The sequence below is a fragment of the Elephas maximus genome, chromosome 9 (assembly GCF_024166365.1).
Source record: "Elephas maximus indicus isolate mEleMax1 chromosome 9, mEleMax1 primary haplotype, whole genome shotgun sequence".
Taxonomy (NCBI): domain Eukaryota; kingdom Metazoa; phylum Chordata; class Mammalia; order Proboscidea; family Elephantidae; genus Elephas; species Elephas maximus.
Window position 1 is genome coordinate 30,153,633 of NC_064827.1, and position 27,992 is coordinate 30,181,624.

The window sequence follows — 27,992 nt, forward strand, 5'->3', positions numbered from 1 at the left end:
CAGCTACTATGTTAGAAAGGCAAGATGGCAAATACTTGTTGGAGCACCATTTACTCAGCAAGCACAGCCTTATCACTGAAGGAGATGAATGAGGGGCACTAAAGCATACCCTAGTCCCTGGGTGGTGAAAACAGTTAATGGGCTTGGTGGCTAACTGAAAGGTTGGAGGATCAAGTCCACCAAGAGGCACCTCAGAAGAAAGGCCTGGTGATCTACTTCTGAAAAATCAGCCACTGAAAACTGTATGGAGCAAAGTTCTACTTTACACACATGGAGTTGCCATGAGTTGGAAGAGATTCGACGGCAACAGGCAAAACATACCCTATTGCCCTTACTCCTGGCACTGTCACTGCTATCACCCATTGACATCTTACTTCTAAAACACCACCAACTAAAAGCAGAAATTGGGCCTAAATAGGTTCAAATTGGATATAAAAATATATTCCAGGTCCAAATTCTATGCTTTTGCCAGTTCATGTTTAAGCACAAATGAATAAAAGAATCCCAGTTATCTAGTTAGCTAGTCCAATGTTCTTCTCAAAGGACTGGCTATGATTCTTATGTTCTTCCTCTTTTTCCTTTCTCCTGAAATGCCTGACTTGTGGCGGTGGGCAGCCCTGCCAGAGGTGAAAGGTGGCTGAGCAACAGGCATGGCTGGCACTAGAGATGGTAAGAGGTATGCACTACAGGAGGCCGGCGTAAGGAATTAGCAATCAACTAACTTGATGAACAGTCCATCTGCAACAGATGATGAGTTTGGGCTGTCGTTTGGAGGCAGAACACAAAGAAGCTGCAGTTGAACTGTAACTGATCAGGTAAAGAGCATAGAGACTACTTCTGCTTACCAGCCAAGGGTTTAAGTTGTAGGGAAACTTCATAAACAAGGAAATTTTAAATTGTAAGAGACTTTTGCTTTACACAAAATTTAAAAAGAAAATGCCTTCAGTTATAAAACATTTTCCAAGTAAAACAAAGACCCCAAATTCAAGGTTAAGACCATCTAATAACTGTAGGATATCTGTGAAACAGAATAATTTCAGAAAAAATGCAGTTCTTTTATTTTCAAGTTAATATAAAGTAACCTGAATTAAACAGTTATTATAGAGGTCACAGGGAATCTGTCTAAATGAAGAGATAAGAACAACTTAAAAGTAAAAATTCAATGCGCGATAAGGCTTGTACAATATTCACGATATTTGAAAGTAATTTATCTTAGTAAGTGTTTTAAATACTCATCTTACTCATTGGTTTAACAAAAGCTCTTCATCACAGCTCTCAAAGTACCGCCTAGACCTTGTCCAAATAACTGTATTCTGAGTTGACTGTCAAATTAATAAGCTTTCCTTTCACTTGATTTATAACTTATAGCTCCATGATAATAATCATCATTTTCTCTGCACTTTGTAAACTATCCCTTACGATTCTAAGTGATGGCCCTCTTTTCCTGGTTGAGCACACTAAAGCAGTGTGTGAGCACACCTATCACAATAAATATCCACCATTGACTGAGCGCCAACAAGGTACTGGCACTGTCTCATGACTTTTATAAATAGTATCTTTCATCTTTCCTGGAAACTGCAAGGTAGGTGTTAATATCCCATTTACAGATGAGGAACCTGAGTATCGGAAGTTAAAAGTTAATTTCCCACCAGTAAATAATGAGTAGTAAAGCAAAGAACTAGACTTTTTATTAGTTCCAAAGGCCATATTCTTTCTAATTTATTATGTCACCTACTCACGGCTAGGGGGAGAAATAAATGGCAATCAGGAGTAAAACAGGCAACACTTTTTTGTCATCATCCCTTCCTGTGTCTACTTATTAACCCATCCAGTGGAACATGCTCATGCTTTCATGACAACAGACATTCTTTCACCCGAACGATACGCTTACGCCAAAGTTATGGATCCCCATTTATTAGGCATCGAGAGGAACTCTTGTCTATAATGAAGACGTAAAAAGTTTCATGTGCTTTGTAAATACGATTACATTTAGTTTTTCAGAGTCTTGGAAAGTGCAAACCCAGCGATTTACCTGGTTATTGTTGGTTTTTAATAACGGCGGTGGAGGTTCATGATGTAGAGGTGAAGAAGCAGAACTGCTTTCACTATCACTGCCATCACTTAAGCTAACTCTGAAAAGGCAGAGAGAGAAGTCATATGCATCAAAAAAAAAACCAGATGATTCTTGAAATATCCATGGTAATGGGCACAGGGAGCAAGGAACTCAAACCCTAACCAGCGAGAAGCTCGTTTTAAACAACATCTAACATGCATCGGAGTTTATTTTGTGTCTTGAACTGTGTTACATGCTTTACCTACTATTTCTCATTTAATAATTCTCTATTTTGCAGATGAAGAAACCAAGGTTTGGAGAAACTAAGTCATTTGCTTGGGGTCACAGAACTAAACATGGTGGATCTAGTATTCAAAGCCAAGCAATCCAAACCCATACCTGGTGCTCAGCCACTACACTTCACTGGTATCATTTATTCATCTATCTCCCAGTTCCGGTTCAATCCACCTACTATCATCAAACATGCCCACCAAGCTTACAGGTCAACAAAATGAGGCAGTTTGTAGGTTACTACCTTTCATGCTCCTTTCCCCTGGCCACTCTGCTACAGATAAAAAAAAAAAAAAAAATTACAAATATGACTAACATACAGGCTGCAGAAATAGAAGCAACTGCTAAGAAGAATGTGGACAATAGCCCAGCACCGCTGACAGCTCAGGGTGTGGCATCTGAGGAACTGAATGTATGAACCGCAGCATGCTAGAGCCACTACCAACCACTTCAACTGTGCAATGACTGAAGGCTGTCTCTAGTTCACAACATTTACAATCCATACAGCATCCACCGAAAATATGGTGCAGGAACCTGAAGGAACAGTGCTTGGAAAACTGCAGTAAAAAATTACAATGATATCTTTCAATAACTAAAGACAATAAAAATACCACCTCCTCCCCTATTTTTCTTTTCTGATTAAAATGGAGTTTCCCTTTAGCCAGAGGAGGAAATATTTCTTTATCCTGCTCTGCTGCATGTCTGCCCTCCTTCTGAAATGTCTTCAGTGTTTTTCTCCCTCTCTCTGGTTATATAGTAACCTAATAAAATATTCTTCTCAGAAACAGAAAACACTTTAGAAATCAAGATAGTTTTTCTTTCACTCTGAATAGGGCAATCATATTCTAGCTCTATCTATAGTATATTCAGATAGAGAAGATACAAGATATCAAATGCAAAGGATACACAGGGACATTCTTTTTGCAAAAACTCATGGAACTTTTTTTTCTTAACTAAATTACGTTAATGAAGTGTTCAGCTGAAGCACTGCTTTAAAACGCTTCTTGACTGAAGTGGAAGGCTGAGTATTTAAACTGATTAAACAGTTGAGACTTCACAAGTGCATCAAAGATCAAACGTTTCACTGGCACTGCTGTGCTAGCAGCACATGTCAGGACATTGCCAACGATACCACATCCCATCAGCTCACAACGTGTCTCATCTGACTCCGGGAAAGGGGCAGGAAGTGGGTGGGCCACAGGTAATCACAGAATACTCAGCTCTTCGAAATGTTTGCCACTTGGGCAGTTGTCTAAATAGGTCGCACATTATTTGTCAGCTAGTTCTCAGAGCTGCACGTGGACAGGATTTTGGCTGGTATAAACATGCTCCCAAACTCCAAAGTTCAGTCTACTTCTAGGAATGTTTGTCCTACCAGTTTCCTTCCTGTCAGATTAAAGTTTTTTTTAGAGGAGATATTATAAGGCCGAGGTTATATGTTTTCTTATTTTCTCCTATTTAAAAAGAATACAGAGGGGCGAGTTTGGGAGAAAAAAGTGTTGAGAGTGGCCATAAGGAAGAGTCATCGAGAGATCTGATAGGGCATACCCTGAAGAAGCTCCTCTCAAAGGACACTAGGGAATTATCAATTTAAAAACATATAGTCTATCCAGTCTGGGATGAGATAGCATTATTTTTAAGAATTTTAGGGCCCTCTTTTTTTTTTCTACACAGTAATGGATAATGGGAAAGGATTTAATGCAATATATTATAAACATAATTGGTTTTGAGTTCAAGTAGAATATTTTTTTTACTCAAAACACATGAAAATAAGCATGGCTATTTGTTTTCCTCATGATAAAGAAATAAAATCCTCAAGGCAATTTCAAGTTGACTATTAATTATAAGTGACATGAATTACCATTTTATAATGTGGAATTATGCCTCACAACATTAAAGCTACTTAAGGAATCTAATTGTCAGCACACCTAAAAGGAATTTCTTTGCTGGAAAACACACACAGGCGATCCTAGTTTTAATTAGGTCACACGTAATTCACTGAAGCCAGTTACGTATTTCAAACTACAAACAGCAAAACGCATTTCTTCAAATTCTCAGACCACCTCCAGCAATGGACCTACACAAACTCTTCAAATGAAAACAGACCTTAATTTCAGCAGTCCTGCCACTTGGCATATACTTGCAAGAATAAGGGTTTTTAATGTGACTTTTTCCTATAAAGTTGTCCTATAAAACCTGTCCTTTTGGAGAAAAGGAATAAACAGTTCCCTGTAGAGATGAGTGTAAGCATGACAAGGTGTCCATGCTTCCAACGAATGTGGCCATATAAGCGCCATTGTTTTTGGCATTTTACGCCTTTGCTGTGATTACACGAGGGTAGATCTAGGCACAAAGTACGACTCCAGCGCAGGGAACCTCTTTCCTCCTAAGACACTCACCTGCGACTTCGACTGCCTCCTCTATTTACAGGTCTCTCCATTTCAGAGTCGTTGTCGTTATCCTCTGCCTCATCGGACTCCTCCTCGTTGTCATCGGAATGCAGATCTTTCATTATAGACCTTAAAGGACCTGAATAACAGCAGTGAACCACAGGCAAGCACAATACATCAGACACAGGGAAATGTTTACCAGCAACCTCTCTACTGAATATCTGTTAAAAATAATCATGATCATATATATTTATACATTTTGGTTTCTAGAATGCAATTTCCACCAAAACATTGTTTTTAAAATAGGTGCTCCAAAATGTTTATTAAAGAAATCTCTATTTCCTAGGAATTGTTTTCTATATTATTTTTCTTTGCTAACCAAAATTACGCCTATAAAGAAACAGAAAAACCTATTAGTAAATTGAATGTTTTGTTAGGTTAATCCATGTATTGAAAAGTTGAGACTAATAAATCACTGTGGTTGTAACTTGCTCTTGGCAATGCAGCCTTTGTGTGGTGGTTTTTGATCTATTAAGGTTTAGCTGTTCCTTTTATTTCAAGGTCAATTTCAGGTCAAGCAAGCATTTCAGTCAAGTTCAGATTATAAGGTATTTCAATTCCATGGTGTAATGTCCTATCTCTGATCTTCACATTGATCTTGGACACAAGGGCTTGTTGAAACAATTTTATAGAGCCAATTTCCATTTTACTTTTTAAGAAATTCCTGGCAAAATACCAGCATGTATTTACATAGATAAGACCAGGTAATAAATCAGGTGTCCAGAAAATTCAAGACAGTATCCAATATTGCTGGGAGAAGAAAAGCAAGCCACGACTAATTTTATTCTGGGGAGGAGGCGTGGTAGGGTGGGGTGCGGTAGGGTGAAGAAGGGGAATAGAACTGAAAACACAGAAAAATTTCAGTAGTATGCCTTATTTTCACTTTATTGCCATAAATGTGGGGAAACCAAGATAGACATTTTGAATCTTAAGAGATTGTAAAGGCAATCAAAAAAGTGAGAGAGGCACCTGATTCTGCATGAGGCAATTCCCATGGTCTAACCTAAAACAGGAATACCTGAGCTAACACTAACTCACTTCTAAAATAACTGTTGACTCCCCCGAAACTCACAGTCTGCAAAACTCAAATTTCTCTGCTTCTGTAGCGGGCCTATATCTTCAGAAGTCAGAGGGGCAAGAACTCTGAATAGCCACAACGATTACTATCTGTTTTATACTGTTTTTCCTGGAAGCTTAACCTTAGCCAAAAACACCCACAACAACCCTTTCAAAACAAATAAGGCCATCAGGAATTCAGTTTGGTCAATGAAAAATGCGATGTTCAATATGATGCTTAAAAACTGTCTATTCTTTGATATGAACTCACCTTTCATTAAAAAAAAAAAAAAAGCCGACACTTGAAGATTTTCTACACACAAAAAAAGTGGAAACTATAATTGGTCACTGTTCTAGTTTAAATTTCTTCATTCTAAGTTCATGTAACACTTGTTTACGAGTTGAGGATAAAATACATTAAAAAAAAGAGTAAATTAACACTTTTTAAAGAAGAAGGTCTATTAAACTGTAGAAAAACAGATGAAATGCAACGAATGTGTCCAGATGGGAAAGTGAAAACCTGTTTTCCTACGGCAAAGCCTCACAAGCCCAGCTTTTGCTATTGTATTTCCCTTGGGAACTCCCTGGAATGGGCTGTGCCTATAAGCCTTTTGTAAAATGGGAATCTGATGGCAGGGACTGGAAAAGGGGGAATTTCTAGAGCCTGGCCTCATACATCAGCACAATTCTCAAGTGTATTCCTAGGGGAAATAAATACAACTGCATAAAGGCCAAGTTATCATTCAGATAATAAAACTGTAGAAGATAGGTCATAAATCAACCCATTAAGATGCTTTATGAGAATAGTGGCTCATAGTTTGCCTGGGAGATGTTGATACCTTGTTGCCTGGTCTGGGATGGTGTGAAGCTGGAGCTGGAGCTGGAACTGGAACTGGCAGGACTGGGCTGTTCGGACTTCAAAGAAGAGAAAGATGTCATTAATAAACTTATAGGGCACTATACAGCGAAAATCGAAAACAATACTGTTGCTTATGGCACCCTCTGCAAAAAGCCTGAGGCTGCTCAAGAAAATGGCACACGTTTCATTATCTCAAAAATTTTAAATTGAGGAAGTCATGCTATCCTTTTTGTTTTGCCCACATTGTTTTTACTAGGTGCAGAAACAAGTATATAGATTCAAGGATTAAGAGATAAATTATAAACTCAAGAAGTGAGAGATAAATGCCTTTGTATTACATTCAGGAAGAAACTGGTTTTGATTTCAGTCCTGTGTTTACAGCTGTATAGATCTCTTTCTGAATGATACCTTGATTACCCTTTCTGTAATGTTTGATTGACTCAACTGGTTAAAACATAGTGGTAATGAGGCCAAGGTCATTAGTTCAATCACATTATGAGCCAGTTAATTTTACTCTAGTCCAAGGCCGTGACCCAACCCTAACCCTTTTCACCCACAAGTTCACAAATGGAAGCCAATGTTCACAAGAGCTGGCCAAGCTCCACAAATGAGAGAAAATGTTACAACTACAAAAAACAACAAAACACCCTTTAATTCCACAGCCTATCAATGGCAGGCAAAGAGCATCACACCCATCCACATTCCCCACTGTCAATGAATTCTCCCCATCCTTTAGTACCTAAAATAAGTTCCACATCTTCCTTGACCCATTCAACTCACAATTCTCTTCCCCTTCACCAAATACACTGAAAATGTACCTGTCTGCTTATCAGAAGATTCTGCAGCATTATGCTGCTCTGGAGTGTGTGTCTTTTATCTCCAGATAGGGCCATAGACTGCCAGCACTTGAAACAGTGTGTTTGTGTGGGCGGTGGCTGTCTTACTCTTCTTGTTATCTCCTGGTACTTAGCATAATGCATTGCATACAGCAGGCACTCAATATCTGTGCCTGAAGACAACACACTAGACCCCCTGCTCTACTGTCTGCCACAGATTTTATGAGATACTTTATTTCAGGTAAACACGGGAAGAGCAGACATATGGAGAGAAGCTTGGAAAGAAACTGATCACAGCCCCAACACACCTGAATTTTATATATTTAAGGCCAAATGTATTTAAAAATAACAAATGTTGATAAGTTTGGTTGAAAGAGTTGACTATTTCCATTCCATTTCTAATGTGCTCACAGTCTCAGCTACACACTCATGTTATTCAAGAAAGAATAATGCCCTGAGCACTGTCCTCTTTTAAAGAGCTATCTATTTGGGATCAAACTGACAACACGAACTTGAAACTTAAATAGGAAGCTTAGGGGGCAGTGAGTTCATGTTCATAAAGGAGAAACAATTCAGAAAAGGAGGGTAAGAATGGTTGCACCACTTGATGAATGTAATTAATGTCACTGAATTACACATGTAGAAATTGTTGAAATGGTGTATGTTCTGCTGTGCATATTTTCAACAACAAAAATATTAAAAAAGAAAAGAAAAGAAACAACTGAGGTCCTCCCATGTATCAGACACGTTGTCTTTGTTTGCTCAACAGGTGATCAAATTTTTCAGTGCCACATAGAGGATGAACTAAGAGCACAATCAAAAGCCCCTAACTGATGATGAGACTCTCCGTTTCGTTTATATGGCAGTTTTTTCTCACTTCTGATTTTTTCATCTCCCCTCTTAGCACTAGGCCTCTCTTCCCCAGCCAGGAGCACCAAGCTCCACAGGCTCAGACACAAGGAAGCACTTTTAGGCATTCCTAATGCACACTTCATCTCCCTAGGCTGGATGGGAAAACAGGTGTCAGCAATCTACTGCTCACACTGCAGGAAAAGAGTCAGACAGGATCTCTAATGAGCAGCAGGCGGCCCACCAACCTTCACCACGCCAAGATTTACTTGAGATTTGTAGTACAATGTCCTACACATCGCTGTTTGCGGCCCACAAGAGCTGGTTTACAAGTGCCAACGCCTGCATGAGGTACTCTTCATTTCTGTGGAGTGGCTCCTCCACTGTGAGCCCCAACAGTGAGTGACACAACTGAAAGAGCGTTCGGTTAGCAGTTATGTGCAATACCCAGCTGCAAAGCATTGGTCCCAGGGGCCGCAGACTGCTCCTTTTCCTCTCCAAGTTGCTCTTTTCAGCTATGAAAAGCGCCTGCAAATGGTATTATTTTGATAGCTCTGGAAACCATTTGGGAGCCAAAAAAGAACTTTCAGTGAGAGGAGAGCGCTGATTTCCCACCCTGCTTGACCAACCCTGGACTTAAAGGGGCCGTTCTGCCAGAGCTATCTCGGAGAATGACATTAACAAGGTTAACAAGACAGCACATGGTGGCCAACTACCCCGGCTAAACTTGACCTATCTGTCTCAAGCATCACGTCAATGCCAAAACCAACCCTGGAGGCAGTCATCTTTTAGCTTCTTAATAACAAACAAGATTAATAGTTCGAGCTGCTAACTATAAGAAAACAAATAGTAGAAGAACATATTTATGATCCATTCAATGTTTATGATTAACGCCCTGACTTTCAGAAAGCATCTGAGGAGGCTTGAAATAGGAGGCACTCCTCGAAACTCTATGAGGTAGTTCTCCTCTGTCCTATAGGGTCACTGTGAGTTGGAATTAACTCGACAGCAATGGGTTTTTGGGGGTTTTAAAATAGGAGACACATGAATTCAATGAAAATATTAAAATAGGAAGTTTAAACCAACAGAGTCGAATAGAGAAGGATAAAATGTTGAATGATGGGCAGTGATGTCCTGGAAGCTTTTGGCAGTCAAGACAAGCATTTGTGGGATTTTAGAGCTATGGGACCTTAGAGGTGACCTTCAGGCGGTGATTCTCACACTCCAGTGGGCATCACAATCACCCGGAAGGCTTGTTAAAACATGGACTGCTGGGCCCCACCCTAGAGTTTCTAATTCAGTAGGTCTGGGGTGGGGCTGAGAACCTGGATTTCTTACAAGTTCCCAGGCGATGCTGATGTTGATGCTGCTGGTCCAGGGAGCAACCAGACTTTTGAGAACCACCGACTGAGGGCCCAGAAATTCGCAGCCTTCACCGTGCGTCAGAATCAGCTGGTGGCCTTCGTGTATGGGGAGGTTCTGGTTCAATAGGTTTGAAGTGGTAGTCCAGGCATGTTTATATTTTTTAAAATTTTAACTGATGATATTTATGAAAAGTCCAGGTTCAGCACCACCGATTCTAGGTTCATCCCCTCTCTTTTTCTAAATGCAAAAAAAAAAAAAAAGTCTTTGACAGAATCTAAATTTTTTAAGAAAGCATAAGCATATCCATCATGAGAAAAATCAGAATCCTATTGCTCTATCCAGAGGAAGCATCCATTCCTGCATATTCTCCAAAGTGTTTTATGAGAAAGCACCCTGACAGAACAGTTGCCAGTCAACAAAAATTATTTATGAAACATGTACAATCATGTTATGGTGGATGGACCTTTAACTTAGACTGGCCCGAATGGAATTCAGCTGAATATTAAGTCCTCAAAACACCATTCTGCAGACACATTCTTACATTTTATCAAGTCCCACAAAACAAAGCTGTAGCTCATTTTAAATGGTCTGCTTTTTATTTAAAAAAGAAAAAATCAGATTTACCCTCCAAAATACAAATCAAGGATGATTATATAAACCAGAGAAGTGTATTTGATTTACGAAAAATATACTCACCATAGCAGAGCTAGAAGACAATCCCTAAGGACTGAAAAAATAATGGTATCCTCATCTCTACACCCTAAGATGTGTGTGTGTGTGTGTGTGTGTACACACTAAACCAAAAAAGTGTAAGGAAGTCCAGTGAGGTTCTGATTTTTCCCCTTGCTGACTAACATACTTGTTTTTTGAAATATCGAAATTCTCCCCACTAAAAAATGCTGTTGCTGCTTCTTGCTCTAAGCACAGTATAGCTAACTTGCTGGGTTATCTAACACTACTCCTGAGGTTTCTCTAAATGGTATGCTCCACAATGGTAAAAACATGTTGCATTGCCATTGAGTCAAAGAATAGGCTTAGAAATTCCAATTTTATTGCTTGCTACTATGTGTACGTTTTAGGGACGATCTCTTAAGCATTAGTTTCCTCACAGACAGAGTGAGGGCACTGAATCTCATGTAGAAGTGATAACATAAAATTGATATAATAAAGTAAAAACACTTAGCACATTGCTGTTACCATGGTAGCTAATCAACATCTGTCTGCTCCTGTTATTTACAACACATCACAAACTCCTCTATTGCCTAAAACAAGATACATCTTCACTACCAAAACAATGGGCCTATCATGATATGCAAAGTAATCTTCGACATTAAGTGGCTATGTGCAAAATCATTTTGTAATGGATTTTCTACAGAGGATTACCTTCGTCCGTCCGAGATAAGTAAGAAAAACCACGTTGTTTGCAACTCCTAGAGGTTAAGTGCTTCAAAAGAGAACACCTGTCAAGGTAGATCATGTGGGAGGGCTTGCAAAATCTTGGCATTGTTCCTTACTCTGGGAGCATAGTTCCTTCTTAGTATCCAGAAGACAGAAGTAGGTCTGTTTTTTCTAATGGGCAACTGTATTTATGAGCAAAATTTCAATGACTAGATCTTGAAAGCAAGCAAAATGAAGAAAGGGGGGAAAGTAATATACATCTTTCTTTGGTGAAAAGAGAAAGAATACTGTATACATAGTTAAAAGGAAATTATTTCAGATGCATTGATAAGTTTTTTCAAATAAAATGTCTACCTCGTTTAGAAAAAGAAACTCTGTATCCTGTAATAGAGATTATCTTTGTAAAAATATCCAGAAAGACTACGTCAAGGATGAGCACTAATCAAGAAGAAGCTGTAAATTTAATACATTTTATTTACTTTCCTGTTCAGTTTTCATTACAGACCAAAGCACTAGCGTCTTGTCAGTATAGTCCTTTCATTAATAATCATCCTACACATTACATAGCTATTTGCTTAGCATAAAAAAAAAAAAATTAACAGACCACCTCATTTAATTTCTAGTCTACAAGAAACTGAAGATAATCCACTAGACTTCCAAATATACATTTAATTTTAAAGAAAAATGACACATAATATGTATTCCAAGCAATTGTGGCAAGTGTTCTCTACTATCATCTAAGTGAACTTCTTTTTACCAATTCCATTAATAGGTAATATATTGAAATAGCTATGTCAATAAAAGGTATGGCCAAAGTTAAGCAAAGAAATAGGTGTTGGAAAGTAATAAAATAACTCAAGATAAATGCCAAGAGCGAATTGCTAAAAGGCTAGAAACGAGAACTTTTACTTTCATTTGGTTTTATTAATAGCCGCTTTAAAATAAACATGCTAAAAGAATAAAACTTTATTATATAGAAAAGTATATAAAATAAGATTGGATAAACATCTGTCAATAACTAATCTTTTGATGTAGTATATTTGTGTAGCTCTTTCATGTTCCTTATTTCATTTGCTCTACCACAAGAAACGAGAAAGGCAGGACACATTTTTTTAATCCCCATTCCACAGGTGATGAAACGGAAGTACGAGAGATTAGGTGACTGAAACCAAAACAAACCCATTGCCACTGAGTGGATTCCAACTCATAGTGACCTGCAGGGCAGAAGAGAACTGCCCCATAGGTTTCCAACAACAACAACAATCTTTAAGGAGGAGCCCAAGTGGCACAGTGTTTAAGAGCTGGGCTGCTAACCAAAAGGTGGGCAGTTCGAATCCACCAGCTGCTCCTTGGAAACCCTATGGGGCAGTTCTAAGCTGTCCTCTAAAGTCGCTGAGTCAGAATGGACTAGACGGCAATGGGTCTGATTTTTAATCTTTAAGGAGGCAGACTACCACATCTTTCTCCCATGGAGCGGCTGGTGGGTTTGACCACTAGCCTTTTGGTTAGCAGCTGAGTGCTTAACCATTGCATCACCAGGGCTCTGATTAGTGGATAACATTTAGGTGGATCAGAACTAGGTTTTCTGACTTCTAATCCAGTGCTTTTTCCACTACACATATTAATGTTGAAAAAGTGCAGTTAAGTGAAAGCAATGTCCTGAACAGACTAACGGCCTTTTATAACACTAGTGTTAGGAAACAGAAATTTTTATGTCTTTGTGAAAAATATACTGAATCTCTCTATGTCCAGAAGAGACATCGCATGATTCACATCCAAAGCAAACCAGTGCTAACACCAAACACTTCACTCCAGGGTCTTAATGTATCAGTTGTTTCTAACATTTAACCAATGAATACTACAATGGATCCTAACTACTTACATCATCAGTTCGGTATGTTTTGTAAAGAAATGCAGGGATAGTTCTCCTCTGAATTGTCCTCAACCTCTTGACACTGGTGCTAATCAAGAGGACCGAGAAGCATGACTGTCTGGCAATACAGTGCAATCACTTATTTTATTTGCCTTTGAAGGTGATCTACCCTCTTTTTTCTAGCTCTTCAATACAAAATCTTATGACCTCCAAGAGGAAAAGTAGATTTAATGCTTTAAATAACCTGTCAACAGCTCCTTCTTTGGAAACAGGAGAACTTGGGGAAAAGACACTAGAATAGGAAACTGGAACCCATATTGCTAGAACAGTTGCTCATGTCTGTGACCAGGGGGAAGACAATACACTTCTTTTTGTAGACTCTCTCCATTTAAGTATTATGACAACTTGAATGAACTTAATGTTAAAGTATAATTGTATATAGTCTTCTTGGGCCTTTATATTATTAAAAGCTCTTGTTATGCCAGTCCATTTTCCGGTAATAGAGCAAGACTCTAAGAATTACCCTCTAACTGTCAGTAAAACAGGAATAAGTCCTTATTTCTAGTATATTTTCAACTTACAGACATAAAATTATCCTGGGTGCTAAGATAATTGGCTTTATTTTGAGGTGCCTGTTTTTATAATTGCATTAGCTTTCTTCATTATTAACATCATCTTCACAATTATTATTAAATGCTGTCGTTTGTACTCATCACTCCCTGTCTGAGGGCACAAAATCCCACTAGGAAACGAAATGGCCTCAGGGAACAAGGGTCTATAAATCTTTCCATAAGACCCTTTTCCACACTTAGAGATGGCTATAATTTTCTTTTAGCTTCCTCTCTTTTAAGCAAAAGAGCCTCAAGTCTTTTATCTCTCATCACCAGTTGTACTTTGAAGGCTGCTATTGTGACCAGAACATGTGCTCTTTCAAAAAATCCAGTTGTTCCAAGATAGTGTATGTGCCAGATATGTTGTAAGAGATCACTGGCTGAAGAATCCTCACTTGTTAAATGCTTCAGGAATGAGAATGGTTGCTATTCCTTGGGCAAAGATTGTGTGTGTGGAAGTTGAGTTTATTTCACAGCTGGCCATTAACTACACCACTTACTTATGATACCAGAGACTTATCTTTTTAATTGGTCTCTTTGTCTCGCACACACGTGTGTGTGTGTGTGTGTATGTGTCAAGGGTGGTGGGTAGAGAAGGAAAAAAAAAGTTACAAGTGAGAGGGTTTAGAGTTGTAATGCCTCATGGAAGAAAAAAATGTTTCCTGATAGAATGGACCGTTATTGGAGCTGACCAACTGACATCAAAATACTAGTGCTCATCAGTTTATAATAAGATCCTGAAACTCTTGTCAGAACAGCTACTCAGAACTTGAGAAATAACCCACCTGTGTGAAGCATAGACGCTTAAAATAAGTGAAAATTATTTTTGGATTCTCTACATGTGTAAGGACAGCATAGAACTGAACAAAGGTCTAAAAAATGCATGTTTTAGCTCTCAGTTTTAGATTATAAATTTAAAACATTAAATGAAATAGAGTGAATTCAGGCAATCATAAAGGTAGCAATTAAGTGAAATGAACCAACTAAAAATTGTAGATTATCTTGACAAGACATTTAACTGCATTTCCTTGTTAACTTTACAGCTTTCTTAAAAATGAGTTACTTTAAAATGTTTATAGAGCATTTGATTAACACCAATTGAGTTTTTGTAGACTTACGCAAATATCAAAGCAGTTTTATAAATTTTATTCTTTGGACTATCTTAAAGAATTTACCCTATTAAATGTGAAACTTGATTTTTTTCTGTTATGACAGCAGCATTAAGAGTTCATTTTACTTGCTAAGACCCTATTTCCCTGACACTTGACTTCCAAAATAGCCAAAATCAATAGAGGAAAATGCTGGCTTAAAACTGTATATTCATCAACAGGTCAAAAACATAACATTTTTCTCATTATCGCTCCATATAAAAAAAAAATGTTGATAGTTGCAAAGATTATTTTTATAAGTTTTGTCTCTTCCTAATTTAAGACTCTATAGTGTTCACTAAAAACTATTCAATATTGAGTGAAAACTGAAAATTTTATAAATAGCCTAACACTTCAATATGTTATATTCACTTCCATTTAAAATGTCAAGTCCTAAGAAAAAAACTTATAAACCAAAACTATTTTTAAGAAGTCCCTTCTCTCTTAATGAAAATGAACTACAATTGCAAAAACACAGCACATTTAAAAGACTTCTCATGTGAAAACCTTAGGCGGTGGGTTTCTTTTGTTCTCAATGTAGTCCCTTAAAATGTGGAATTCAGAATCACATATTCCCTGTTAGTAATATTAGATTCTTGTCAAGAATAGGAGGAATGCTACTGCCTCTATGGCTCTGAGGGAACCTGCATTTCCATGCACACGTCCTATATAAGCCTAACAGTTGCTTTTCTCCATAAATCAATCTATTGTTGCACTTCATAATGAGAAGGCAGATTTACTGCCTTTTACCGCCTTTTCTCACCATCAGAAAGATGCCTATTTGGGTAATAGAACGTTTCTCTTCTTCAAGGGTGTTTGGGATTAGGGAGACAGGGGCAGGAACCTTTAACATCTGCTCCCTTCCAGTGAATAACACCTCGAGTTCTCACAGCCAGGACGTTGAAAAGCAAATACCCATAAGTTGATAACATTTTCTAACTTGAAGAAGCACAACACTTTAAATACACTGAAGTCACATCACTAAAACACACATTTGAGATTTGAAGGTTATACCGTAAAACTGTAAAACGTATAATTCAGAGTGTTAACACTGTAATTCAACCGCCATAAAATCATCATCATAGAACAATAGGAGTTTAGAATAAAGACCTTTTTGATTCTATCGTCTTGAATTTTTTTCTAACCTGAAAACAAATCTGAAGTACTGGCTGGTAAGACTTCAATCATTTGTTATCTCGATATTGTGTGGTGGTAACAACATCACTTACAAGAAAGACTTGTATTCTTCTGTTTTTATTAATTATTTTTCCTCCTTAAGGAGAAATATTTAAGAGTTGTGAACTGGAGATTTTAATTTAAAAACAAGAAAAAGACACTTGTTCAATCTAATTCCTAACCATCTGCCTCTTAAACACACACACACACACACACACACACACACACACACACCGAGGCTCCAATTAGGTTAAATATTCTTAGCAAGTATGTAGATGGATCTAAACAGAAGTTTCAGTAATCACAGTTCTACTTTTAGAAGCACAAGTTATCTTTAAATAGGCATCATGATACTTACTAGCAAATGCAGTCAACATAAGTCAAAAAAACAAACAAGTATTCGCCATCCAAAACAAATAAATAAAGAAGTTGCAGGTACTGGATTCAAGAAGAACCTCTACTTTTTGAAGAAAACTAAACTGCGTCTTCTGTCCGTGAATACGGAGTATTTGCTTGGTGAGCTAACGCTCCTTGTTATTTGGGGCTATCTTCTGTCACTTGGGCAATGCTTTCTGACAGTTTTACAGGCTGTTATCCCAAGGACTTCAGTATTTATGGTCTTTATTCACTTGGGCTTTCTGCTCTTATCCACTGGTTTCTAATCACTAAATAGTTTTTTTTTTTTTTTTAATGAGTCTGAAATTAGCTCAAAGGATGTCCTTCGACAATGGCAGTGCAGGACAGCACCAGCTAAAGGTCTTTTCCTCAGCCTCTTCCTTGCTTTCCTCGATTTTCTCTTTCTCACAGACAAGTTAATGGGAGTTCAGATCCACACTGCTCAATTAGAGCACCAGTACGGCATTCTCAGAGGATGGCCTGGAACCGTTTCGGAATTGATCCTCGGAAACCCATCCAATTTCAATATCTCAAGAATGATGTAAAGGCCTAAACTTGTTTTTAATCTTCATAAAAGAATATTTTCTACATGTAAAATTATTATTTAGGAAAAGCTCAACTCTACAAGCCTTAACACACACACAAAGACATACACGTGTATGTGTGTACTTTTCAAATATTTAAGTTATATTTTAAAACTTCAGTACATTTAGTTTATAACATGGCATTCAAATTTCTCCTACAAAGCAAAAGCTACTTATGAACTTTCTATCCACTACACTTAGAAGACTCCCAGAAAAAAGGCTGAAAAATAAGTAGAAAACACAGATTCTTCTTTTCACCTAAATGCCTTTGACTTAAAAATCTCCTAAGAGCTTGGTTGGTTTTTATCTTACGGACAAGGTGAAATGTGCAACAGATCATGTCTGTGTCCTCTTTTCCAGCTGCCAGAAACCTCAAAGTTAAGCTAGTTAGGAAAGTAGTGTTTTCTCACAAAACTAAAAATCTGGAAGAAAACTAGAAATACTGGCCTTGAAATTCTCATGTCTTTCCTGTTGAACTGTCTTTCCTGCATGTGGGTTGAGCTACAGGAGACAGGGAGGCAGGGGAGGAGGGTGCAAGCAGGCTTTGAAGGACCACTAAGGCTTCAATTATTTATCTAGAGTATAATTTACTAAATATGGCTTTTCCTAGAATGAAAGGAATTCATTGTGATCAGCTTCTGTTTTCTCTGAAATTGTGCTGAAATCAAAACATCTATAAATGAAATGTTTTTCAAAAGAAATTTTTAAGGCTCTAGATATTTCCATGTCTGAATGAAAACAGTATGTTCTTCCCCATCAGGAAAACAATTTTAAGTTATCAAGATTAGCATTTATATACAATTATTTTGCACATTTATAAATAATAATAACGATTTGGATTTTTTTTATTTGGATATCATGTGATTGCATGTATTTTATAGAGACCCACATGATAAATTCTCTTTGAACTTAAACCAAAAAAGTTAAACCTGTTGCTGTTGAGTTGATTCCAACTCAGAGTATAACTGCCCCATAGGGTTTCCAAGGAGCAGCTGGTGGACTCAAACTGCCAACCTTTTGGTTAGCAGCTGAACGCTTAGCCACTGGGCCAGGGCTCCTCTTTGAATATAGTTGCAGGAAAATTGATTTCTGCTGATGAATCTGTGTGCTTTCTGCTATTCCAAATATAAAACTACTTAACTGTCATATTTCTCTAGAAAAAAATGGCAGACCTTATCGTCCATGTGTAAAAATTGCCTACCTCTGAATGAATGCTACGTTCTTTAAATTTTCTAACTACTTATCTTACTTTAATTTGTCATGAATATTAATCTGTAAACCAACCCAAATTCCATTCAAACCAGCATATCACTATTAAGTTAAAAATAAATACCTGTACTTGTATAAGAATTTACACAGTAATAAATATTTTAAAGGTAAGAAAGTCTCTCTAGCATTGTCAAAAAGATATTAAGGAAATAACACTTTAATGTGCAATTAAGTGATAGCCAATTTTTTTCAAATTGTACTTAGATGACAGGGGTGTTCCAGTACTTTTTAGTAAGTGAAAGGTTTCACTCTTCGCTTTTACATCTAAAAATATTCAAATGGGGAAGAACGCTGGATGTCCAGCTTTTCAAAACATAAGCTATATAATTACAAAAAATGGAAGAGCAGTACAATTTTCGGAAGGAAAGAATTCATTTCAGGTAAGTAAATACTTAGTGATCTGATACTTAGCTTCTCTACAAAAATAAAATCTATAACAATCATGAATGGAAACAATTTCTTTGATATATACTGTAATAATTCACTGTAGATAAAATATTTGTAAATGCTTTCAAGTCAGAGGAGAAGGATTATCTTTTCTCCTACCTTTTGTCACTATGGAACAAAAATGCACATCAGGGCTCCATTATACAATGAGGTGTTATAAAAACATACCTCCTTTTTGTAAATCATCCTGTAATTATGTTAATGCATGCTATATGCAAAAAATGGTATACAATTTACAAGGCTTTCCTGAAGTCTTCCATGTATTAAAACCCTCTGTGGCTTTTACTCATTCCCCTACCCTTGCCCCTCTCTTTCATTACCTTGTACAGCATTTTAGAAGCTATCTTTCCAAAGAAGTTACTGGTCATGTTAAATAAACTTTGCATAGAGCTGGCCTTTAAAAATCAGAAATACAGCAAGCAAAGAAATCATCCTCACCTCTTTTAAAGGAAAATACAGTCGCCCTCAGCAAAACAGAAGTGCCCCAAAGTCGGCAAAGAGTTGAGAGCTGTTAAGAATGATCCTCTTGAGAAGAAAGAAGTCTCCTTAGGCACCCACATGTATATTTAGATTAGATTGGCAGTTTAAATGACAGCAAACACATGGTCATGACTTCCCAATTGCTCATTCATCCAACACGCACACACAGGCTAATCAGAAGCAAACATCCACCGCAAACTGTTTTAGAAGCTCGCTTCTTCCATCTGATACCACCGTATGTGTGGTAAGCATACATTCTGCTAGAGAGATCAGATGTCAAACACTTAGCTATCTCTCCCAGTATGCCTGAGTCTTGAATCACATTGCTTTTAGTATCCCAGAATATTTCTCTAAAGTAAGCCTGACTTACTCACTTGCATAAACTCCCTATTCTAGCCTGTAGGGTTATATGAAGCACATAGTAAAGAAAGGATCATGTCAAGGTTCTGGGATCTATTTGTCTTATGGGTGTTTTAACTGTAAGGCCTGCCCATCCTATCAGTAACAGTTACATTCTCCTTCCTACTCCATAAGCGGGGCAAAGTCATTACAAAGGATCACATTTCTTATGCAAATAAATGGTGATAGGGTAAAAAGGTAGAGATACTGAACATGAATTCTAAGCTTCTGTTCATACCTGGAGGTCCAGTAATATTTTTCAGGAAATAACAAGAAAGAGAAAACACAGAGGGCACTACACACAGGCAGCTATGAACTACACCTACAACACTGAATAAAAACCTGTTGCATTTGAATCAATTCCGATTCTTAGCGACCCTACTGCACAGAGTAGAACTGCCCCATAGTGTTTCCAAGGAGCGGCTGGTGGATTTGAACTGCTGACCTTTTGGTTAGCAGCCATAGCTCTTAACCACTGTGCCACACTACTGAACATATATATATATATGTGTGTGTGTGTGTGTATATATATACACATATGTACCTAAAGCGAGAAGCACAAAATCAAACACAGCTATTGGCTCTATGACAGAAGGATAAAAAAAAAAAAAAAAAAGACAGAAGGATAGGTTATATAAAATGGCGTACAATTCAAAAATGCAATTATTTTACTTTTGACATGAATTTTGCATTTTAAACTAAACATAAAATGTTTTGAAAACTCAAGATTCAGACAGGGCTGAAGGTGGAAGGAATGGCACAATATAATGACTCAGAGTTCAGGCTCTGGAAACATCAGACCTGGTTTGGATCCTGATTCCACCATTTTCTAGCTGTGTGACCTTAGCCAAGTAAGAATCTACCCAGGTCTTGGTTCCTTATTTGTAAGTGGGGGAATGAAAATAATCATGGTATGAATCCATATGATTAGTGTGAGAACGTAGATGATGCAAATAAAGCATTTAGGGTAGATCATGGAATGAATGATGATTCAGTATTAGCTGGAGACCTTGGGTGGTGCAAATGGTTAATGAGCTCAGCTGCTAACTAAAGGTTGGAGTTTTGAGTCCACCCAGAGGCACCTTAGAAGAAAGTCCTGGCTATCTACTTTTGAAAAATAAGCCATTAAAAACCCTAGGGAGCGCAGTTTTACTCTGACAAACATGCGGCTGTCATGAGTTGGCGTCAACGTCACAGCAACTGGCGGTAGTGGTGGAATATCAGCTTGAGTCCCTGAGTGGTGTAAATGGTTAACGTGCTCGATGGCAACTCAGTAAAAAAAAAATCAGCTTGATGGCAAGTGGTAAAAATAATAATAATAATCAACTTAATAGCAAGCGGTAAAAAAAAAAATCGACTTGATGGCAAGTGGTCAAAAACAAAACTAGCTATTATCATCATCAATAAGAACAACTGTGAAATTACTATACAAGTACAGTCATGACTGAGTTAACATGGCTTGTCCACCCTCTGCCCCATTATTGTCTTCCCTGAAATACATTTCAAGAAATGAGGCAAACTTATTAGACTGATCCAAAATTTATTTTCTCTCAAACTTTCTCTTAAGCAGAGAGCTAGTAAGATCCCTAGTTCAAAGCCTGCTATATAGGACATTCTAGAAAGGGTTTCTGTACAAACAGAACAAAGATAGGAATTAAAAAAACATCACTAAACTAAGCACAAAACATTCATAAGCAAGAACTAATTAGTCAAATGAAAATTGAAAATTCACAGAAAAAAGAAAGTGAAACTCATTGAGGGCACCAGAAAATCTTCCTCCTGCAAAAAAACATGGGCCTCAGGAGTCTCAAGAAGAACACCCATTTAAAGAAAATATTAATGTCATGCTATAGTGCTCTTGACATCTCAGTTTTATAGACGTATAAACTTCTGTCATATGTTCACTTGTCTTGGGAGTAAAAACACAAAAACTGATGGATGGTGATGGCTTAATGGCAGAAATACCTGTGCTGTGGTTTCTGCTACTTTATGAAAGTATTACAAAGACATTCAGAGGTGGGATGAAACCTCAAACTTAGTGGAAACTCCTTTATGTTGTCTGACAAATTAAGATCATAAGTAGCCTTTGTAACATCTGCTCATGTGGTACCATCAATATCAAGTCATTTCCTTTTTTTTCAAAAGCCACAATCACTACATGCAGTTCCTACATTCCCAGTAAGAGGTTTTAGTACACACAGAAATAAGAAAAATTGACATACTTAAGAAATGAGTATTTCCAATATTAATGTCATCCAAAAACATGTTCTTAATGTTCAGTTTGTACCTATCATTAAAATTTAATATAACCTAACACAATTATCACCAATGGGATGCAGGTGTTGGATAATTATATTAGTATCAACACTACAGGCAAATTTTGATTTCTTCGCATGTGATGGGGTTCTGATAAATATCAATTCGTTGATTTACTGAATCCCGAAGATCAAAAGGCCCTGCATATAGCACTAATAAATCAAATAGAGTCATCAAAACTACAGTCTGTTTTCTTTGGCTAAACCTGTGCAGTTTTACTTACAGAGCTTTATCTACTCCTAAAAGTTCTCTGCCAAACCAAATTTAACCTACCAAGAGTACAGAAAATATAGCACTCCCCAGCTGTACCCTCCCGGGGCTTTTGAAGCTCAGAGATACCATTGTGTGGTGGTCTAGAATATTTGGCTTCTTCCTCTCCCTTGCTTTGTTTAGATCTCATAATCAAGGTAAAATTCATCCCTAAAAGTAAAAAGTTACCTCTACGTTCAAACTGAAAAATTACAAAATATTTTATCTATTAGTAAAATCTACTGTGAATAAAAACTGAATAAAGGTACTAAAATCTCTAAGCTGTTAACATATACATACTGAAAATAATGAAATAAATTCTACAAAACTTCTTCCTCACTGTCTTAGTTATCTAGAGCTGCTGTAACAGAAATGCCACAAGCAGATAGCTTTAACAAAGAGAAATTTATTCTCTCACAGTCTAAGAGGCTAGAAGTCTGAATTCAGGGCACCAGCTCTAGGCAAAGGCATTTTCTCTCTGTCGGTTCTGGGAGAAGGTCCTCGTCATCAATCTTCCCCTGGTCCAGGAGCTTCTCTACACAGGGACCCCAGGTCCAACGGGTGCACTCTGCTCCTGGCACTAATTTCCTGGTGGTATGAGGTCCTCTTGTCTCTCTGCTGGCTTCTCTTTTATATCTCACAAGAGACTGGCTTAAGACACAACCTAATCTTGCAGACTGAATCCTGCCTCCCTCATTAACATCACAGAGGTAGAATTCATGATACATAGGAAAATCATATCAGATGGCAATACGGTGGACAATCACACCATACTGGGGATCATGGCCTAGCCAAGCTGACACATATTTTTGGGGGACACAATTAAATCCATAACAAATATCAATGAGAATTTCTGAATTATAGCCTAATTAATCACTTTATGATAAAACCCGTTGCCATTTAGTCGACTCCAACTCATAGTGACGCTATAGGACAGAGTAAACTGTCCCATAGGGTTTCCAAGGCTGTAAATCTTTACGGGAGCAGACCGTCACATCTTTCTCCTATGGAGCAGCTGGTGGGTTTGAACTGCCACCTTTTGGTTAGCAGCCCAGCTCTTAACCACTGCACCACCAGGGATCCTAACTTTATGATAAACCAAAAACCAAACCAAATCGGTAGCCGTTGAGTCCATTTCGACCCATAGTGACCATATATATGATAAACTGACTATAAATTTTGTGTGATAGCCACGTTTGATTTTCTGTTCTTGCTTACTAACACAACTTAATATAAAGGCTAGAAAAAGGTAATAAAGCAGGATGAAAGCTTAGGGAAAACTCCACTGTCTTTCACTTATTTCCTTAAAGAGACTGTGCCGATGGATAAACTAGCCGGTTCCATGATATCGCCAATGTTTTGTTTTTTTAATGTACAAATGAGTGGTGGGATCATGCTGTTTTTTATTTTCATCTTTACAAAAATTATTCTGTGCTTTTCAAAAAGTTTACAGTATTTATGTTTGAAATACATAAACAAAAATAACAGAAGCATTTTTCCTGATTTAACTGAAAATATCCTAACACAGTAAGAAACACTCTTTTCATGTCCAAAAGGAACTCAGGAAAAGTTTAATAACTTTTCCTAATAAACTGATGTCAGCCAAGAATTTTTTCTTAATAACTAAGAGAAACCACTAGACTAGGGTTTTCTCAGCCTTGGCATTTTTTAATTTTGGACTGGATAATTCTCAGATGTGGGTGGCTATCCTATGCACTATAGGACCTTCAGCAGTATCACTGGCTCCTACCCACTAGAAGCCAGTACCACTTCCCAGAGCAATGACAATCAAAAATGTCAAATGCCCCTGCGCATGGGGAGGGGGCAAGATCCCCCTAGGTTAAGAACCCCTACCACAGACTAATGTTCCCAAAATGTCACCTACAAGAGTTTCCTATAATCATGTACCACTAATTGACACAATATTTGGTTTTAAAGTTTTTTTATTAAAGAATAAAGTTCTAATTCTGAGGCCACCATGATATGGTACTTTGGTCCAACAAGATCCAGTTCAATCATCTCTCTGGTGTTAATGCTAAGGTGCATTTTGGAACAAATTAGAATCTCTGCCTTCTATGATATTTGTATCTGACTGATCCTGATTGCTCCCTTCAGTGATCTGGCCTATCACTCCACTTTAGTTCTGGTGGGATAGCATTGCAGTCCCTTAGACTGAAACCAAACTCCAGTTTCCAGTTGGCACTGCCACTTCTGCATTTGATATACAGAACAAATGGAGATGTGTGCCATCTGGGTAACAGGATCCTAAAAGCTCCAGATGAAGCCACATACTTTACATAATGTTATCTAAAATGAGTGAATATAAGAGTGGTGTTATCAGTCAGTTTACATTAGGGGAAGTGTGTTCTGGGCCTGAAGTGATAGAGAATAATGCTTGAAGAAGAGTTTCCAAGGTACTGTATGTCAAAGAGCAGGGAGAAGGGTCATTCACATACTTCTCTGATCAACAGTCCCAAGTCTACCTCCTAAGAAGCCAATAAACCCAAAAGTCTGACAAGTTAGCTTCTGAAATTTGTGTGGATTTCTTCTTGCTATAAGTTTGCTCAAGAAAGACCAAGAAGGAGTTGGTCTGGTTCCTGTCATCAATATTTGTTTGGAGGCCCAATCTCTGGAGTAATGATTCTTATAAGAGTAGACAAAGCTTATTTATAGAAGCTTTCAGCTGCCACAGACATCACTGGAGGTGACAGACCCCAGTCCACAGATGTCCCAAGCTTCTATTCTAAAGTTGTGCTTGAGTGAAACAGCCAAGTGAATATCTAGCCACAATGAATATTCCAGGCCCAACAGAATTCCCAGTAAGAAATGCCAACTGTCTTTTATGGCTATTAGTGTTGGACAATCTACTCCTATGGTGACAGCCAGGCTATTTTCTGGATATATTTAAAATTTCAAACTGTCCTGAGCTGAACCTAGATAATGAATTACACGCTGACTGGTACTGTTTTATGCTGATATCCATTACTCTCCAACATACAAACTCTGCTTGTTCTGGTCTTAATGCATTAAGATGGCCTTTGACGTTCTTTTCATCACTGGTAATTCTATTTTTTGCTTTGTGTAAGAGCTATCTGTAACACTTGTGCTAGCCATTTTCCCCCACCACCTGACCAGATAAGCTTCTTGAGGATAAGAAATACATCTTACTTACCTGGCAGCCTCTATAGCAAGGATTGGCAACCTTTTTTCTATAAAGGGCCAAATAGTTAAGATTTCAGGCTTCCTGGGCCATATAGTCTCTGTCAGAACTACTCACCTTTCCCTTTGTAGTATGAAAGCAGCCACAGACAATATATTAAAAATGGCTGTGGCCATGTTACAATCGAATTTTATTTACAAAAACAGGCAGCATGTCAGATTTGATCCACAAGCTATGGTTGGCCAATTCCTGCCCTATGGGTACTTATCAGAGCAACACCATGCTCACAGTGGGTATGCACATGGTGAACTTTGTAAACCCAAATCTCTCAAATTTACCATATTATTTCCCTCAATCTTTTTGTTTACAAATACAACATAGTATTTTGCACAAAAGCTTAATGACCTCATTCACTAGTTAAGTGATTTTCAGCTCCTTTAAGGCACTCTGTTCCATGGCAGCCCTGAAATACCAACTAAATTTCTTTCCACCAAAGAGCAATTTTCTGATCTTGTCCAAGAGTCTCAGTTACAGTGGAAGAACTAACTGTGACGTATTATCCTGAAGGGTGAGTTTTCATGCCAACTATAATGTTGAATATGTACACACGTAAGTCTCATCAATAAAATAAATTACTCTTCACCAGATAAACAGCTAGGTCCTCTGACACAACATCTTGGAAGAGGCAGTTGGAAAAAAGTTACCAACTTAGCATTCCAAAGCCACTGCAAACCCCTACAGGCACTATCCAAAGGTCACTATTTAACAAGGGCAAGTGATTAATTGTTCAAGTATTTTAAAAAGATAAGCTTCAAATATAAGGAAGTTCAAGTTCTATAAATGAAAATATAGGACTGGCTCATTTGGGGTGCCACAGGGTGGGGGTTTGTAATGTCACAATCACCCAAAATAATGTGTAACCAAATAAAATAAACATGTGTGTGTTAAGCTCAAATTGGCATTTATGAAGGTCAATGTTTTGATTCTCACCTAGCAGAAATTTCCCACGCAAAAATCTTTAACCAAATTAATTCTTGGGCAAACTTCAGAACAAACAGGTAGATCAAGTACTGGATGAGAAAATCTGTACCTGATTGCTTCTTCTGAATACTTGTTCTAATAAATACCAAAACTGAACAATCTTATATTAAAAAAAATCAAGAGTACAGGAAGATAGTAGAATTTGCCTTTTTTTTTAAAAAAAAATCTGTTTTGCCCAAAAGAACTTCCCATTAAAAAGCACTGAGAGTAACTGTCCAAAAAAAAACTGAAAATTTTAAATTTTCCACACTTTTCTAAATAGTACATAATTACATTGAAAAAAAATAGTACATAGCAAAGAAGGAAAAAGATAGATTTCAAAATATGGGATCCTTGAGGACTGTTTCTCACAAAGCTGATTTGTCAGACATTTGAGGAGAGAGAATTACAGTATCCCCACCAACAATAAGAGTGTGCATGAGACCATCTTGTCTACCTTGTTTTTTGTAGTGATCTGTAGTAAATGACTCAACAGAACATCCCACTGGGGAGAAAAATAACCCATCTCCTTCAATATCTCTCAGAATTCTCCAAAACTTCTCAATATGCTCAAGAGCAAGGAGAAAGGAGAAGATCACACCAACAAAAATATCTATCAGGGATTTTGGATGATCAGAAAGTAGATTCGTGTGTAAAAATTACATTGAATCTACACACAAACTTGCATTCAAATGCTCAGAGCAGCATCACTTGTAATAGCCAAAAGCTGGAAAAAAACACAAATACCTATCAACTGATGAAAGGATAAACAAAATGTTGTACATCCACATAATTTTTTTTATATCTCCTATTTTAGTTTTGTCAATTTTTTTTTATTGTACATTAGTTAAAGGTTTACAGAGCAAATTAGTTTCTCATTAAACAATTAATACACATATTATTTTGCGACACTGGTTGCCAACCCCATGACATATGAGCACTCTCCCCTTCTTGGCCTTGGGTACCCCCGTTACCAGCTTTCCTGTCCCCTCCTGCCTCCTCGTCCCTGCCCCTGAGCTGGTGTGCCGGTTTAATCTCGTTTTGTTTTTTGGGCCTGTCTATGGATGAAAGGTGAACCTCAGGTGTGACTTCAGTAAAGAGTTAAAAGGGTGTCTGAGGGCCACACTCTCGGGGTTTCTCCAGTCTCTGTCAGACCAGTAAGTCGGCCATATAAAAAGGAATGAAGTTCTGATGTTTGACCTTTGAACTCTCAAGCGCTTTCTTTTTCCTCTTCTGGGGTTGCTGTGTAGAGGCATTCAAAGTGGTCCAGCATCTGACCCAGCATCACAGGCTGTCCTACAATACAGCCTCTAACAATACAAAAAAAAAAAAACAATACTAGGCTGTCCCAAACCCTTGGTAATAGAATTATTTACACCCAGAAGGTTGGTAAAGCATCAAAATCTGCATGAGGTGTATGCCCAGGCCAACTTTGAGGGGTTTGTGCTGTGAGACCTAAAGTTCTCATGAGGTTGTCCAAAACAAAAGAACACATCAGCAGGGCCTCTGGTGGTTCCATGTGTGCTAAACGTGTCTGTGCTTTCTTTATTGAGGAGCTAAAAATGTTGTGAAAATGTTGAAGGCACAAGCACAGAGTCAAAAAGCTAAATAAAAAAAAAAAAAATGAAGCTTTTTTGAATAATAAAAAAATCAAATGGCAAAAAAGGAATGACGTTATGATATGCTACAACACGGAGAAACCTTGAA

General features: G+C 37.7%; 1 protein-coding gene and 1 pseudogene across 3 annotated transcripts in view; one reads left to right on the forward strand and one right to left on the reverse strand.

Moving 5' to 3' along the window:
• MLLT3 (MLLT3 super elongation complex subunit) overlaps window positions 1–27,992 on the reverse strand; it is a 298,768-nt gene that overhangs the window by 22,915 nt on the left and 247,861 nt on the right. For all 3 annotated transcript variants that reach the window (XM_049896454.1, XM_049896453.1, XM_049896452.1), the window contains 3 exons: window positions 6,690–6,765; window positions 4,744–4,873; window positions 2,033–2,132 (listed from right to left, as the gene is read on the reverse strand). In XM_049896454.1, the coding sequence (XP_049752411.1) occupies window positions 2,033–2,132; window positions 4,744–4,873; window positions 6,690–6,765 (306 nt within the window). The remainder of the gene's footprint in view (window positions 1–2,032; window positions 2,133–4,743; window positions 4,874–6,689; window positions 6,766–27,992) is intronic.
• Window positions 8,681–27,897, forward strand: LOC126082665 (60S ribosomal protein L34-like; annotated as a pseudogene).